At 39.8% G+C, this 14,812-nt stretch overlaps 1 protein-coding gene across 5 annotated transcripts in view; it reads right to left on the reverse strand.

Moving 5' to 3' along the window:
• ABCA4 (ATP binding cassette subfamily A member 4) overlaps positions 1–14,812 on the reverse strand; it is an 87,319-nt gene that overhangs the window by 20,241 nt on the left and 52,266 nt on the right. For 4 of the 5 annotated variants that reach the window (XR_011337826.1, XM_069862116.1, XM_069862117.1 and 1 more), the window contains exons 19-31: positions 12,719–12,943; positions 10,020–10,197; positions 8,563–8,694; positions 8,163–8,302; positions 7,259–7,396; positions 6,802–6,989; positions 5,933–6,023; positions 5,119–5,324; positions 4,642–4,690; positions 3,929–4,170; positions 3,087–3,211; positions 1,760–1,858; positions 570–759 (exon numbers count right to left, since the gene is read on the reverse strand). Coding sequence is in view for 4 of the 5 variants with exons in the window: in XM_069862116.1 (XP_069718217.1) it covers positions 570–759; positions 1,760–1,858; positions 3,087–3,211; positions 3,929–4,170; positions 4,642–4,690; positions 5,119–5,324; positions 5,933–6,023; positions 6,802–6,989; positions 7,259–7,396; positions 8,163–8,302; positions 8,563–8,694; positions 10,020–10,197; positions 12,719–12,943 (2,003 nt within the window). In the remaining variant the exon portion in view is untranslated. The remainder of the gene's footprint in view (positions 1–569; positions 760–1,759; positions 1,859–3,086; positions 3,212–3,928; positions 4,171–4,641; positions 4,691–5,118; positions 5,325–5,932; positions 6,024–6,801; positions 6,990–7,258; positions 7,397–8,162; positions 8,303–8,562; positions 8,695–10,019; positions 10,198–12,718; positions 12,944–14,812) is intronic. The other variant, XM_069862119.1, reaches the window with a different exon arrangement.

Raw genomic sequence — 14,812 nt, forward strand, 5'->3', positions numbered from 1 at the left:
TACATACGACATTAGTGGTTATTAAATTACTTGTCTTTTTGCATGTGTATACAAAGATGTATGGCTTAGCACTTCCTAGAAATGGAACCAAAAGACATGTGAAAAATAATAATTCGGGGTTGACTCAATATTAATTTTTCATTTTTTAACGATTGCTCCAATCCATGATTTTCAAAGTCATGACATTTTTTCTTTCCTTCCTTTCTTCTTTCTCCTTCCTTCCCTCCTCTTCTTTAAAGGCAGGTGATCTTCTAAATCAAACTGTTCTTTGAGGCAAAAAAACCCAAACATTTCTTAAAATTATTTGATAAACTGTTAAAATTTGTTAATTTCTTCTATATGAAAAGTTTGTAATTTGGATGAAGATAATAATCAGATTTCATCTAAATGCACAAGCTTTTCCAATACCTCTAAATCTGTATTCTAGATTCTAGTAATTTTTGCTCCCTTAAAAAATGTACTAGATTTTTTCCATGTATATTGGCCTGGCAAGGTACTTGGATGCTAATCCCTTTTCCAGCACTTGCCATGAAACTTTTCTACCAAGATTTATGACACAGGGACAGTACCTGTGGTGGCGGGAGGCCTCCTGCGCCTGCAGGGCATTCTGGCAGCATCGTGAGCTTCTTGCGAGTACTGCACTTGCAGGAAGGTGAAGGATTCTCAGGAGTCCACTTCTGACTCAGCAGGAGGCTGCTTAGGTTGGGATGAACAGCAGGTGTGTTCCAGGTAGTTGGCATATTACTGCATGGGTAGTTCCTGGGTAGGGGAACAGACCTTTTAAGCTCTGCAGGGATACAGTTAATGAGAGCTCACAAATCCACAAAACCAGAATGTTCTCATCAGATATTCTCCCCTCAGCCCTTATCATGTGAGTTATGAATTATAAGAATGTTTTGCAGTACTTGCTAAACATGAATAAATATAATCTCCCCCTACATTTCTGCCAAGTTCACTGTCTTCAGCTTCCAGATAGGACATTGAAAGAAAAAAGGGACTGTGTTTGACTCATCAGCACACATGGAATCTGCAGTGGACACATATCTTTGCAAAGAAACTATCCTTTTCCTTACACACGTGGTATCTTTTCCCTCTTTAATTTTTAAAGTTTAATCTTTGTTCCTGCCACATCAGGCGGAGGAGAGGAAGTGGAAGAGAGAAGAGAGGACAGCCAGGAGAATCAAGTTGGTGGATATCCTGGCTGAAAGAGGCGGGAGAAAAGGAACAAATGGCAAATCATAACATTGAGTGACAAATGCCTTCACACAGGGGAAATGGGTAGTACAATAAATATTGATGTAAAAGCTCTACTAACGCAGTCCTTCAGAGTGAGAATAGCTTCAAATCACAGAGCCTGTCCAATTGCTTCTTCACAATCTCAGCAACTGCTGAAGTTGTTGTATCTGAACACACCAGTGGGAACAAGAGGAACCAGAGAGGACTCACATGTGGAACGTGCCAGGGAAGCCAGGAAGATTTGGGGTTGTGCCCTCTGGCCTACTGACATACATGTCAAAGTTGCTTAATTCTCCATAGAAGGCTACATGAGCCTGTTTCCAGTAGCTAGAGCACTGTGAATCATTCTTAATCCAGTGGCATTGCTGTGTTGCTGTTTGTTTGTTCCTTTTGACCCAATATTATTACCTGAAGCAATCAGCTTATTGAAAATTCAAACCAATTAATTATTGTTTTACTACTCAAGTTCTGCTAGTAATACCCTGCTAGAATCTTGTTCAAGAGAGATTAGCTGATGACTTACAGAAGAGGTTGATTCTTCATGCAGCGATTTCCAAATCCTGGTTTATTCAAGAAAGCATCAGTTAGGGAGATCATCTGCTCACTGCCAGGACGCTCATTGCTAAGGGAATAAAATAGGACTTTCTCTATAAATAAGTTTTTCAAACTATTATATTAGGATACACATAACAACTGGTGAAGGACAGCCATACGGCAGAACCAACTGCCCCCCTCCAAATGATGACAATTCAATTATTTTATTTATTCATACAAAGCCCCAGCACCTTCCAAGATGGTTAACAGGCTAAAGCAATGGTCTTTCTCTCCTAACAGTAAAGCATGACTTCTGATGTAGTCCTATAGCAATCTTCTCCAAAAGGGCTTGAATCCACATTTCTACCCTCTCAGCCCTGTCATACACAGTAACGAGCAGATGAAAAACATAATCTGCATTTTCATTTGCTGAGGATAAAAGACAATGCTGCTAACAGTGAAGTGTCTGCAACTAACAACCTAATAACATTAGACTACAGCATATTGCTAATGCCAAGTGTTATACAAGTATAAATATCAAACCCTGCTCCATACACTAGCATACGTAAATTAAACTGAAGTTTCATGTGAATTTTCAGTATGAAACTCAAGGAAAATTCTTCAGAATAATTGCGTTCAGTTTTGCTGCTTTCTGCTAGTTGCAACCTAGTCTAGGACTAGTCTAGGACACTGTTTATAAATTTCCTCTGTATTGCACGTTTTGAACAGACCTGAAGGTTCTATGAAGAACGAAAGGAAACAAAGTGCTAGTAGACCAAAAAAAAAAAAAAAAAAAAGAAAAGAATTCAGACCCAGTCAAAGGATACTGTGTGAAGCAGCATTATTAAAACCTAAGAGTCTCTGCTTTCACCTTGTTTCATAACTTTGCCAAAATACTGTACTAACTGTAAACAAATCTACCATAGGTCAGCAGACAGGCTTGAATATCATTGTTCTTTAAGATTATCAATATAGGAGTAATTCACTGGCATATCAGAAGCAGTAAGATTTCTTACTATCCTCGATCTCCTGTTAGGCAGGATATGTAACTTTATGAGGGTTGAGGTCATGAATTCAGGCAGGAAGAGGAGAGTACCAAAGACAGCAAGATATTTCAAGGACTTTTGGTTAGACATACTAGCAGCTGTTTTCTCCACGTGCACCAATTTCACGCTGTTCTAAATATCTGGTGTTAGTACTTTTTCATAACAACCAGAGTGAGAAAAGCTCAGTAAGACAGGGCCCCATGGTCCTAAATGCTAGGGAGAAAAAGGTTTATGAGTGGCAATATACTTTTACTCAGTGGTATATCTTACCTGAAGAAAGTAAACTGTTGTCCATAGATCCAAGGGTGTAAGGTTAAGGCAGGATATTCTCCAAATGGAGGAATAATGACTGTAAGTATTAAAGACAGCAACACAAAACTAGCAGGGAGAACAATCTGCAGGGAACATGAAAACACCACACTCAGTTACTAGATATGTGATGTAGGGTGACACTATACACACCTCATAACATATACAAATAAGGGAGGGACAGTAGGAGCACAGAGATTGGATCTGTTTTAGCTCCTGAATACCAATGATGTAATTTCCAATGCTTTCAGTCAAGATTCTGGTTGCCAGAGATCTGTATTATGTTAAGAATAAATTGCTGGTAGTGACTGAATCGTGAACTTGGTGCAGGTGTGATGGGTGGTTACGAACCAGCGGTCATTTAATGAGCACCCCAAGCACTGAGCAACTCATGATAAATGAAATAAAGGCACCTTAGCATAAGGCCTTACAGCTTTGCATGTATGCCTCATATACACAGGCCCAAAGTTTCTCTTTGCAACATCAGGGAGCCACTCATTCTCGTACTCCCTTAATTCTCACGGGAACTGCCCCTCAGCCGTCCTTGGTTTGTTACTTCTAGTGTATCAACTCATAGGCTGGATTGTTCTCATGGCCATTTTCCATGAAAAAGTCCTTCAATATTCCAACACAGGTGAATAGAAGTAAAATCAGAGGCAGAGGACAGGAAATCTTAATTACAATAGTTGGAGACACCGTTACCAATTTGCAGCATCTCAATTGTTTTGCATATAGACATTGCTAGGAAAGAAAGCTGAGAATGTTGTGGAAAAGAGTCAAGAACAGCAAAAGCAAGTCAATACCTGGGATAGGAAATCCTTGTGGCTGCGGGAGGCATGGTGGAACCGTTTGATGAGCAATGCTTTGATCTGCTGCTGTACAAGCTGAAAACCTTTGTACTGTCGGGATCCTTTGCCTTCATTTTGATCTCCTGCTATGCCTACTGGCATTCGAGAAGCGTCATTAGTTTTCAGAGCGGTTTGTTCACCTGGTTTATTCTCAGTAGAAGTTTTGCCAAGAGCAGAGCCATTTTCTTGTGTGTCTCCTAAGATGAAAAGGGACAGAGAAGGTACTTTATACTCCATACATAAAGGAAGCACAAACATTCTAATGGGCTTCAGATTTTACCAACTATGTGTATCACATCACCAGATAGCTTTAATTACAACTGTTGCACTGGGGCTGTAGCTAGGGCATCACATAGGTTGATGCACCTCTTACTCAGCAGAATGAACAAGTCAATCATGTATGTAGTTTATGGGCTAATGGTCAGCGAAGTACTTTTTACAAACACTGTTAAGACTATTGACATCTGGGAGCTTGACTCTCCACTTTTATTTACATAGTTAAGAAACTCATGCAATCTAAATAAAAGTCAGTTGACTTGATCTTTTTTGTCGGATATCATGTCAGACCCTATAAACAGGTATTTGTTGACCAAATTTGTTTTGGCAAGAACACCATACAACAACTGAAAGTTCTGAGGCTGCTTTTCACTTGATTCATGGATCTATACCTGCTTTTTGCATTCCAGGGTCAGCTTCTGCTGTGACCTTTAGGAAAACCTGCCATAGACAAATACATCTCCTGGTTAGGAACAGAACAGGTACAGTAACCTGACCTCTGGAACACTATGCATCATCCTTTAATGTAACAGAAAAAAAATTAGATGCCTTTTCAGTACGCCGGCTTATAATACAATCAGAGGTCTCTTATAAACTATATCAGAAAAAAAAGAAAGGAACAAACTAAGATAACAAAGGAAGGCAGATTTCAGGCGAATGAGGCATGTTCCACAAGGCTAACCTAAATTAAGACTTGGATCCTCTCTCTACACCCATCCCAAAGACTTTGAATGTGCCACAACATATGTGACTAAGTTTTGAAGGGGCTACTGGGAACTAGTATGATTATCTGTTTATGAGCAGGAACTGTCTTAGGAAATATCTTGGGTACTGATGGCAAGATCAGCAGATGTTTTAATGTCTATTACCTCTTCAAGTGGTGTATCAGAAACTCCAAAGCTGCTGAGTCCCAGGTCATCCAATGTTTCCTCCAGTTCTCTGAAGAGACTGGCATAAGATCGCTGTTTAAAGTTTTTATTGGGCAAAAGGTAAATGAGTTCCTGACCAATGCTTTCAATTAACTTTGCTTCTGGGATATGATGATGAATTACTTCTGCTAGCTCATCGAGATTTCCTGTGAAATGTCAAAACAGTGTTCAAAGAATGACTATTTAACCATGCTAAGCATGATTTCAAAAGCTGTTGTTTTCACTATACAAAAGAAGACTGAGCTATTACGTAACTCACAGATATCTCAGTTAATTCTGTACTAGACTGGGCTATGTTGCTAATTAAGCTCTGGAACTATGTAGCAGAAAATTATTGCAGTTTATTAATAAAAAACTATCACATCTTTGGGAATATCTGCTTAAGTTCTTTTCTTATGTAGAAAAGCCAAAATTACTTTTTCTAAGAAACCCAGTCTCCTTTGCTCTGGATATACTTTAATTTTCATTATCAAATGACATATTTGGTGCAGAGTAGTTCAGAATGCAGTCTACACTTCTAAAGCACATAACATTTCCAGTTCATTATCTGTACCTGAGATGAGCTATACATCAAAAACAGGCAACAGTAAGAAAACTCACAAAAACTCCTTATCAAATTCATGTTATGATACAATACAGGTGTTAGACACAAATACTGAAGAAGTGGACCTCAGCAGCATTGATCTGCAAGATGAGATTGCAGCATAACAGAAGACAGCTATGTGCTGGAAAGTCAAACCATCCCACTTCTTACCATCCAGTTCCTGCTCTGGAACTCTTTCTTTGTCCCCACGTGCACAAATGGAGCAGGAACAGGAGCACTGAGATCCACAGCTACAAAGTGACTAGCACGGACAAGCAAAAGACACAGAGATGAAAGTGGTTCAGATACATGCAAAACAGGATGTAAGGGTTGTCAGCCTTTGAACAGCTGGAGTCAGCGAAAATATGTCATATCTGGAGCATCTTGAACATAGACCAAAAGTCATCTGAGGACTGGATTAAGCAATGCAGAAAACATAAATCCACCTGCACAAAGCATATCTGTCAGTTCTAAATTGCATGCAAACTACCTGGGGAAATGTGATCAGTAAGTAGTGCACATGAGTATACTGATCGTGTCGCTACTAACACTGGAAGTGCTACTAAACCTGGGAGCGCTACTAACAGCAGAAAGCCTCCAGGCCACCACCTCTCAGGCAGTGTGAGGCTGGTTTACTTATAAACAAATCCAGACTTTTCTGCTGTCTGAACTAATTATGAGACTACACTATGTTTACAACCAGTGTACTGCAAAAGCAAGCATCGGAAAACCTGTATAGGGAGAAAGGCAAGTTGACTGATAAAAGTTTGAACATATTTAACTGATGAGAGTGAACTACAGACCACTGAGGGCTTCATATCCATCTATTATTTTCACCTGTCTGGCTGGATATATATTTATAAAAACAGGGGAGATTTTTACAGACAGATTCATCTCTCCATATGCTTTCATGAGATGTCATCAAATTTTCCTATTGCTTTCTTCGATTTGAAGTCAGTTTTGTACACAAGCAAAACTTAGCTGCTTCCTACCCTGATGCAGTGCACGAATGCATGTATGAGAGGGAGCTACATACTTACTGAATCCCTTCCAGTTCTGGTGTTTTTCATCTTTCGAACAAGAGTGAGATAGAAGCCAGATCCAAAGCAGTTCTTTAGGAACACAGGAGAGCCTGAGCAGAAGAGTTTCCCTTGGGATATGATGGCTACTCTGTCTCCAAGGATGTCTGCCTCATCCATGTGGTGGGTTGAGAGGATGATGGTTCTGCCTGGAAGGAAGAAGGAGGAATGTTCAAGGCAAAGACTTGCTCTGATACTCAAAACTCTGCTTAGTCTTTAGGCAATTAATGCAGGGTTTTCTCTGCACCAGAGCCATATCCCAGGTTTGCCACATCTTAGGTATCTGTTCAAAGAATCTTATTTGCTTGTACTCATATTACACTACTTATGACAGTTTACACAGCAGGCACATGCTGCATCTATGACAGGTTTAAAAAAACCAAAACCCTCAAACAATTCCCACTCTCAAACCTGTTACCTGAGCGATACTTCAGCAAAAGATCCCAGATAGATCGCCTGGAATATGGATCAACTCCAGAAGTGGGCTCATCCAGGACTACGACTTTTGCTTCACCCACAAAAGCAATGGCAACAGATAGTTTCCTTTGCATTCCACCTACCAGAGGACAGACACATCCAGGAGTCTGGGATGAGTTACGTAAATGGCAGGGATATAGTTAAGACTGCTATTTAGAGTGGGGGCAAACTGATACAAGCAAAGCAAAACTCCTCCTCAGCCAAATATTTCTTCAAATTGCCAGTTTTCTTCCAAATGTTATTTTTTTAAAATATATTGTTCACCTACACATTGCATTTTCTGCTTCTTGCAAGAAGCACAAGCAGGAAGATATGAGATATGAGATATGTTATAGCTGCAATTAGGACAAAGTAGTATGAGGACACCTGTCTGTTTATTCAAATCAGCTTTTGAATCTGAAAGAGAAATGTGTTCAAATGCACTATGAGCATTTTTACTTTTAGAATGAAAGAAATTACTCCTACCAAATAAAAGAGTGTTATAGAGTACTGACACAAACAGTAGGGCAGTATGATAGTACAATATTAAATTTGTCTTGAAATAGTAGAACATTGTCTTTTGTGCTTTTTCTTAAATTGACAGTTTGTTTATATATATACTCATTTAAAAGTAACAGCTTAAAGTGTATTTGAATTTATTGTATATTTGTAAGAAACAGAAGTGTTTAAGACAGGTTATGCCAGCTTCCTTACTTGTACAATCCCATTTAGTCTTCGAGAGTAAAGACCACCCCAGTGCAGTGATGTGTCAGAATACAGACCCAAACATGTAATTAAAACAATATTTGTCTAAAGAAAAAGAAAAAGCTGTAGAAAAAAAAATCTTAGAACAATCCTGTGGTCACCTGACAAATTCTGAGCCTCTTCATTCCTTTTATGGGTGAGGCCCATGTCTTCTAGCATCGTTTCCAGCTCTTGCTCAGCTTCATCCCTGGATCTCCCTTTCAGTTGAGAATAAAACAAGATGTGCTCAGCTACAGTAAGGCTGTGAAATCAGACAGAAAGGCACCAATGTAATTTAAATGAATAAGCAGATTTTTTTCCTAAGCAGCAATAAATTCACTCTAGCTTTATCTTGCTAAAGGAAGAGGGGCTGCTTTACCCTAAGTCTGGATCACAAATCTTCTCTGGGTGAGGTTCCTCTGAGATATATCCACTGTCAGCACAGTCAGAGAAACTTTGGGGATGTGTCAAGCATGTAGTTTGGGACTCGTATTCCTAAGGCTAGTACAGAGGGATACTTACTGATTGAATAAGATGTTGTGCTGAGGGCACATGCCTAATCTGTGCCGAATGGAGTCCATGTGAGTCTGAATATCCAGGCCACCAATCAGCACAGTTCCAGAGGTGGGTGGGAAGAGGCCAGTCAATATCGACCTGGGAAAATAAAATGAGGACATTCCCACTCTCCTATCTTTCTGTGCCGGATTAGGAAGATGCATTGTGTGATTCCACTAGATGGAGCATGATGACCTCTTACTATGGGGCTTGATGCAACAGCTCCAGTAAAAGCATGCGTATAAATACTCTTCCTCTGCTACAGTGAGGATCTTGTAGATCTGCCAGCACAATTTTTGATGCACCTGTCTGTAGGGTTGTGGCCTGCATTAATAAAATGTTTTAGTCAGCTACTCTGTTTCAGAGTAGTTTGTTAAGCTTTTATATCACCCCTATGTACAAATGAGTCTAAAATGAAGCTCATTAGGACCAAGATAGACAATAATGGTTTGAGCTCTCCAGCCACACTGACTCATACTCTCGACATGTATATTTTTGTAAAATGGAATTGGGCCAAAATGTTATGTTGCAAATGGGTGGAATATTTTAAAACAACCCATGAATAATAGATTTTTCAGTTCTGAAAATTTTAAAGGAACAGAAATTTTTGTTGTTGTGAGGAGAATAGACAAACAAGTTTACAAAATTTTTCAGCATATTAGAATGCTTTTATTTTATGTCAAACATATTTCTTGTGGAGCAATTTTAAAAAAAGCAATTTAAAGTGCATTTGAAATAGTAGTATTTTTAATTAAAACCCCTGAAGTGTTCTGGGGAACATCGTAACAAAATAATTCTTTCAACATTTGGTGAACTTGTCACTGACTCATGAAATGTTTTCTTCATCGATTAAGCCTATTTTACCAAATAAATTTCTGTATAAAGAAGATTAAAAGTTCCTAAACTTTAGCTTCCTGAGGTGTTAGAGTTCTAGGATCAGCAGAACATTTTAATCTGCATATGGATCTTGCACATACATAATCATTCTGTCTAAAGAGGGCCTATATTTTATCCTCCTTTGCACACAGACCAAAAAACATGACTGACTTTAAACCAGTTAGACAGAGAAAACAGGAACACGTGGAATGTTGTGGCTTTCAAATCTTCAGCTCTTTCAGCCAGATAATCTTTCTCCTTCTCATCCTATCTGGAGTTTGGCCATGGGAAATGATTTCTGGGGGAGAATTCCTTCTCTCTAGACTTTCACTTGTTTGTGTCGTGCATTGCCTTCCTCCCAGGACTTTAGCTAATTGTGGATATCTTCTTTGGCTAGGGGCAGCATTTCTCTGTCTGGAAAAAATTTCATGTCGTCAGTCAAGCTGGCTGCAGGGGTGGTACAGAAAAGTGAAAAAAAGATGACTGCTCCTCAGGACAGAGCAATAGAGCACTGCCCTGGATTTGCTTCTTTTGAAATAAGGACTTACATTGTGGTTGTCTTTCCTGCTCCATTGTGACCAAGGAAGGCTGTGATCTGACCCTCATAAAAAGTAATATTCATCCCATCTACAGCTGGCTTGGGTCTGTTTGCAAAAATCTTCACCAGGTTCTGAATGCATACTCCTGGAATCAGTCCTGTTGGCTCAGGCTCAAAGAAGGCATTTACTTGAAAGACAAGAAATCAAGAATGAAAAAAAGAATAAAAGCCCACGTTTTAATCCCAGTTCTGATGATGACACATCAATAACTGCAGAAGCAACAGCACATACTCAGTACAAGACAGTATCATGTGCCTGGGCCAGATTCTCCAGTCACACCAGTACCAAACTGAGGCAAGATTTCTAACAGCAGTGCAATTAATTTGAATTCATCCATGTATCAATGACAGGAGAAGAAGACCAGAATTGTAATGATCCATGGAGAGTTAGCTCATTGGATCAGGTGAAGCTGAGCATGCTTTCTTTTTTCACTGTGCAGTAGGAAGATTGGGATTGTTGCCTGTAGATACTTAGATAGGCTGAGAGATTACATTAAGCAAACAGCAGGTTACTTTTCTAGCTAGGCTGAAACCTGTCATTCAAATCATCTGTCCAGCTGTGCGTTCTTTTACCATGATGCCTTTTAAAAAAAACAACATTTGCCTTTAATCCTGGTAGGTGAAATTTACCCCCTTGCTGAGGCCAGCCTAAGACTTAGGCAGTACTTAAAATCAGTGCTACATGGGATGGGTTTCTCTCAGGATTAAAAATGCATTATTGTAAATAGCATCATCAGTATGTTTTATTGCATCAGCTTCTAGACAAAACAAACTTCCTTTGAAGTAAATTAAGCCCTTGGGCAATGTGAACTACAGGAGTTGAGAAATTTAAACTAAAGACCCTGTCCACTTTTGTTTACATGGAATGCTTAAGGCTTTGCAGGGAGGCTTGTTTTGCAATTGCAGTTTACTTAAATTGTTCAGTACCCAGCAGGCCTGTGTGGAGAATGGCCAATGCCAGCTGGGTGAAACCAGCCCCACCTCCATCAGTGGCTTGTATGACTGTCGTTATAAACAATACTCAGGAAAAAGTCCCACATATGTTGTACGTGAGGGCTGTGTACACCACAGAGCAGCTGAAATAATTCACCTAGAATGGGTAGCTTTATTTTAAATAGAATTATGTGTATGACAAACTTTTCTTTTGCTTTGTGAAGGAACCTGTGCTTTCTTTTACCTTACTGGACAAAATACAAACATCCCTGTGTTTACAGAAGTTCACATGAGTTGGGCCAGATAGTCCTGCATATACTGGCAACTGAGTTATCATCCCTGGTTTCGTATGCACCATTAGCTCAATCCACATTTGCCTGCAAGACTCACTGACAAGTTCTGAGGTAAATTCTCTGATGATATACCCCCGTATCTGCTTTGAATCACCTGAAGGATGCTGGTGGAGGGTTGAATTCCATTTTTTTTTTTTTTTTTTGTGACCTGCATTTCTCCATTCTGATGCTGTCGTCTCAGTGCAATTTCAGGCCATTTAGGTCTTCAGGCATGGCAGCATTTGTGGGGGATGTGAATGGGGCTTTGGTGAAAGCTCTGCTCAAAAGCTATCAAGCAGTTAGAAAAGATTGAGGCTGTGTCTGCTCTGCTTTGCTAACTCATGCTAGTATTGGACTGCGCTAGAGTTAGCTAGTCCCATCCCGTTACTCTTACATGAAGCTGTTGTGGAAACCATCTCCTTGAAACATAGCAGCCCTGCTCTTGGCTTCTCTATATGCCACCCTATTCCTGTGTGGCTGGCTGAAAGGCAAGGCAGGCTTATTTGTGCAGTGACAGGCACTTCCCCTGTGGCCATGGAGCAGCTGGAACCTGAGAACTGACGAGTGCAGCACCACAAACATAAGGCAGTACCAGGAGAAGATAGGCTGAAATAACCTTTGCCCTCTGCCTGTCTTTTTTCTTTTGAAGTCCTGTCCTGTTTCCATTCACCCTAAATGCATGTTTTCAGTGCCTACGTGAGGAGCTTTGATGACCCCACTTTTATCTCTAGCATTTCAAGAGAGTCCGCGTGGGCCCAAAGCTGTCTGTAGCATTTACTTTTGCTACAGAATCCACATGCTTTCCTCCAAGCATCACGTAGACAAAACTCCTCTGGTTCCCCATAAAAGAAGACAGTGGGACTTGAAAAAAAAAGGCTAGTCATTCAGGAATTCTTAGGTGGTGGCTAATGCCAGCATCAGAAAGGGCTGCAGACACACAGAGCACTTCAGATAAATCCTTTTGAAACCAGTTTCCCTACAGATGCAAAACACTAAAGATAGATATACACACAAAAAAAATGGGGCTGCAAGGGAAGAACATTCATCTTAGCAGAAGTATTTTTACTGCTGTCATGGCTCTGTTTAATTCTAAAGAATCAATGTATGTGTCTCTAAGACTTCCCTCAGCATGAACGCTAACTTGCTACAGAAACAGACAGCATTTGCAAGATAAAAAAGAAGTTAAAGAGCTCTTCTGGAAGGCAGCTTTCTTATGAGTGGTGACTAAAATATTCTAAGTGATTGTGACAATAAAGGAATAAGAGGGGAGCTGAGAAAGTCAGTGCTTAGCTCTGACAGTCACATGTTGTAGTTTGACTCCAATCATTCCTACATCTAATTTATTGTGAAGCACAATATATCTCAGGTTGCTCTTTCTCCTTACTATTAATTTCATCTTTGTCCTGGACATCTGTTTTAGGCTTCCCCTGCTTGCCAGGTTCTTTTTCTCGTTTGTGTTTACATTTTTTGTTTTTACCATCCTTCTCCCCCTGGTTGTCACTCTTTTCTTCTGGCTTTTCAGGTTCTTCAGATTTCTTTGTTCTGCTTTCATTTTTTTCCCCTTCCATGGCCTTCTGATCCACACAGCCTTCTGACTCTGGACTTTTTTCTGTATAAAAAGCAATCAACATTTAATTAACCAAAGCTTAAGTTCCTCTTATAACTAGAGGTGGTCTGAGGGAAAGGAGGTAGTCCTAAGCCTTGAACTCTCCAAGAGCATTAATCATCAACTCAGACTAGGAACACAGCACGCAAAGCCATCTAACTTAAAATGTGTTTCACAATGTCAGGAATAGATATTTAAGGAAGATGACTGACAATTTTGAAATTGCAGACTCAGAGTGGAAGATCCTGACTAATATTAGGTATATGCTTTATATTTTGTCCATGTGGCTCTAGACCAAATTCTTCAGCACATGAAGAGAAAGACCGTACAAACATTCCCTAGGGTTACAGGGAGTGAGAGGAAGAAAAATAAAATGAAAAGGTTAAGTGAAAAGCAAACTGCTAAGTTGCTACTTAGATTAAGAGACCAGCTCCAGGTTGGAGTGAATGAGTTGGTGTAATCTTTGTACAAGAATTTCTGGCTTTCCAATTTGCTGTTAGGCCTTGCTGCCACGAAGGAAAACAGTCATATAAAATCACTAATGGAGACAGGCTCGAGGCAGGAAGAAGAGGGAGCTCCTAAAGGAACTGTTTACATAAGACAAATACAAACTGGCAGGCTAGAGTGCAGCTAGGACAATTGTAATTCACCAGATGGCCTAGGACTTAATTTTTCTGCTATATGAAATTTTAGAACATAAAACTGTATAAAAGTACCTGCTGCACAAACAGCAACATAAACAGGTTCACTGCAACACTTAAAATGCCCAGTGGGTGATACAAAAGTGCACGGATAGAAGAAATCTTTAAAAGCAGAAAGATAATTTACAAGTTTAATGTCATTTTCGGCTGTGCATTTACATCATCTTATATTTTCTTATGCAGTTTTCATCCAAACACATTAACCAGTTACAATAAATTAAGAACATGCTTAGTATTACCCTTGAAGGAAAGATAGGAGTTAAGAAAAGTTCTACAGTTGTTTATGTAAGCTGAGGCACTGAAGAGTCTTAGTTCTTCAAAAAGGTAAAAATCACATGCCTTCTACAAAGGAACTAATCAGAGATGACCTTTCCAACTGTACCTGAGTGGGGAAACCCAGGGCAATGCTTTGTGGAAGAGAGGATGAAATAAGTATCAGCACACTCAGGCTAGCTGAGATAATAATGGGATAATTAAGATCAGAATGAATTTGCAAGATCTCCAGTTCAATCCTTAAAAAAATAGGGCAATTCAGATCACAGTGACTGTCTCCAAAATTGGAGGTTTCACAATATTTCTGAGCAACCTCTTCCAATGCTCTCTATCTTCACAATATTTTTTTTTCTTGTATTGAATCACAATTTCTGTTTTCCAGCTTATATCCATTGCTTCTCTTGCTTTTCCCTAGGCACATCTGAGAACTCTAGCTCTATCCTAGATTTCTCTCTTAAGGCTGAGCAGATCCAGCTCTCTCAGCATCTCCTAGTATGTTATATTCTCCAGCTTCTAATACACTTGGTGGCTCCCTCCAGTAACTCCATGTCTTCCTTTCAGCAATGATCCCCAAACTGGACAACACAGTACTCCAGGTGCAGTCTCACAAGTGCTGAGTAGAAGGGAAGAATCACACTTCCCTTGAACTGATGGCTATACTTTTGTTAATAAAGTTCAGGATGCATCTGGTTTTCTTGGCTACAAGAAGGCACACTTGATGTCTCACGTTCAACGTGGTGTGACCCAGGCCTTTTCTACAATGCTGCCTGCTAGCCAGGAGGTCAGCCTGTATTGCTGCTATTCCATCCCAGGCACAGTATTATCCATTTACTTCTGTTGGACTCCATGGGGTTCCTATAAAGCCATTTCTCCAGCCTGTTGATGTCCCTCTGAAGAG

The sequence above is a fragment of the Phaenicophaeus curvirostris genome, chromosome 8, assembly GCF_032191515.1.
Source record: "Phaenicophaeus curvirostris isolate KB17595 chromosome 8, BPBGC_Pcur_1.0, whole genome shotgun sequence".
Lineage (NCBI taxonomy): Eukaryota > Metazoa > Chordata > Aves > Cuculiformes > Cuculidae > Phaenicophaeus > Phaenicophaeus curvirostris.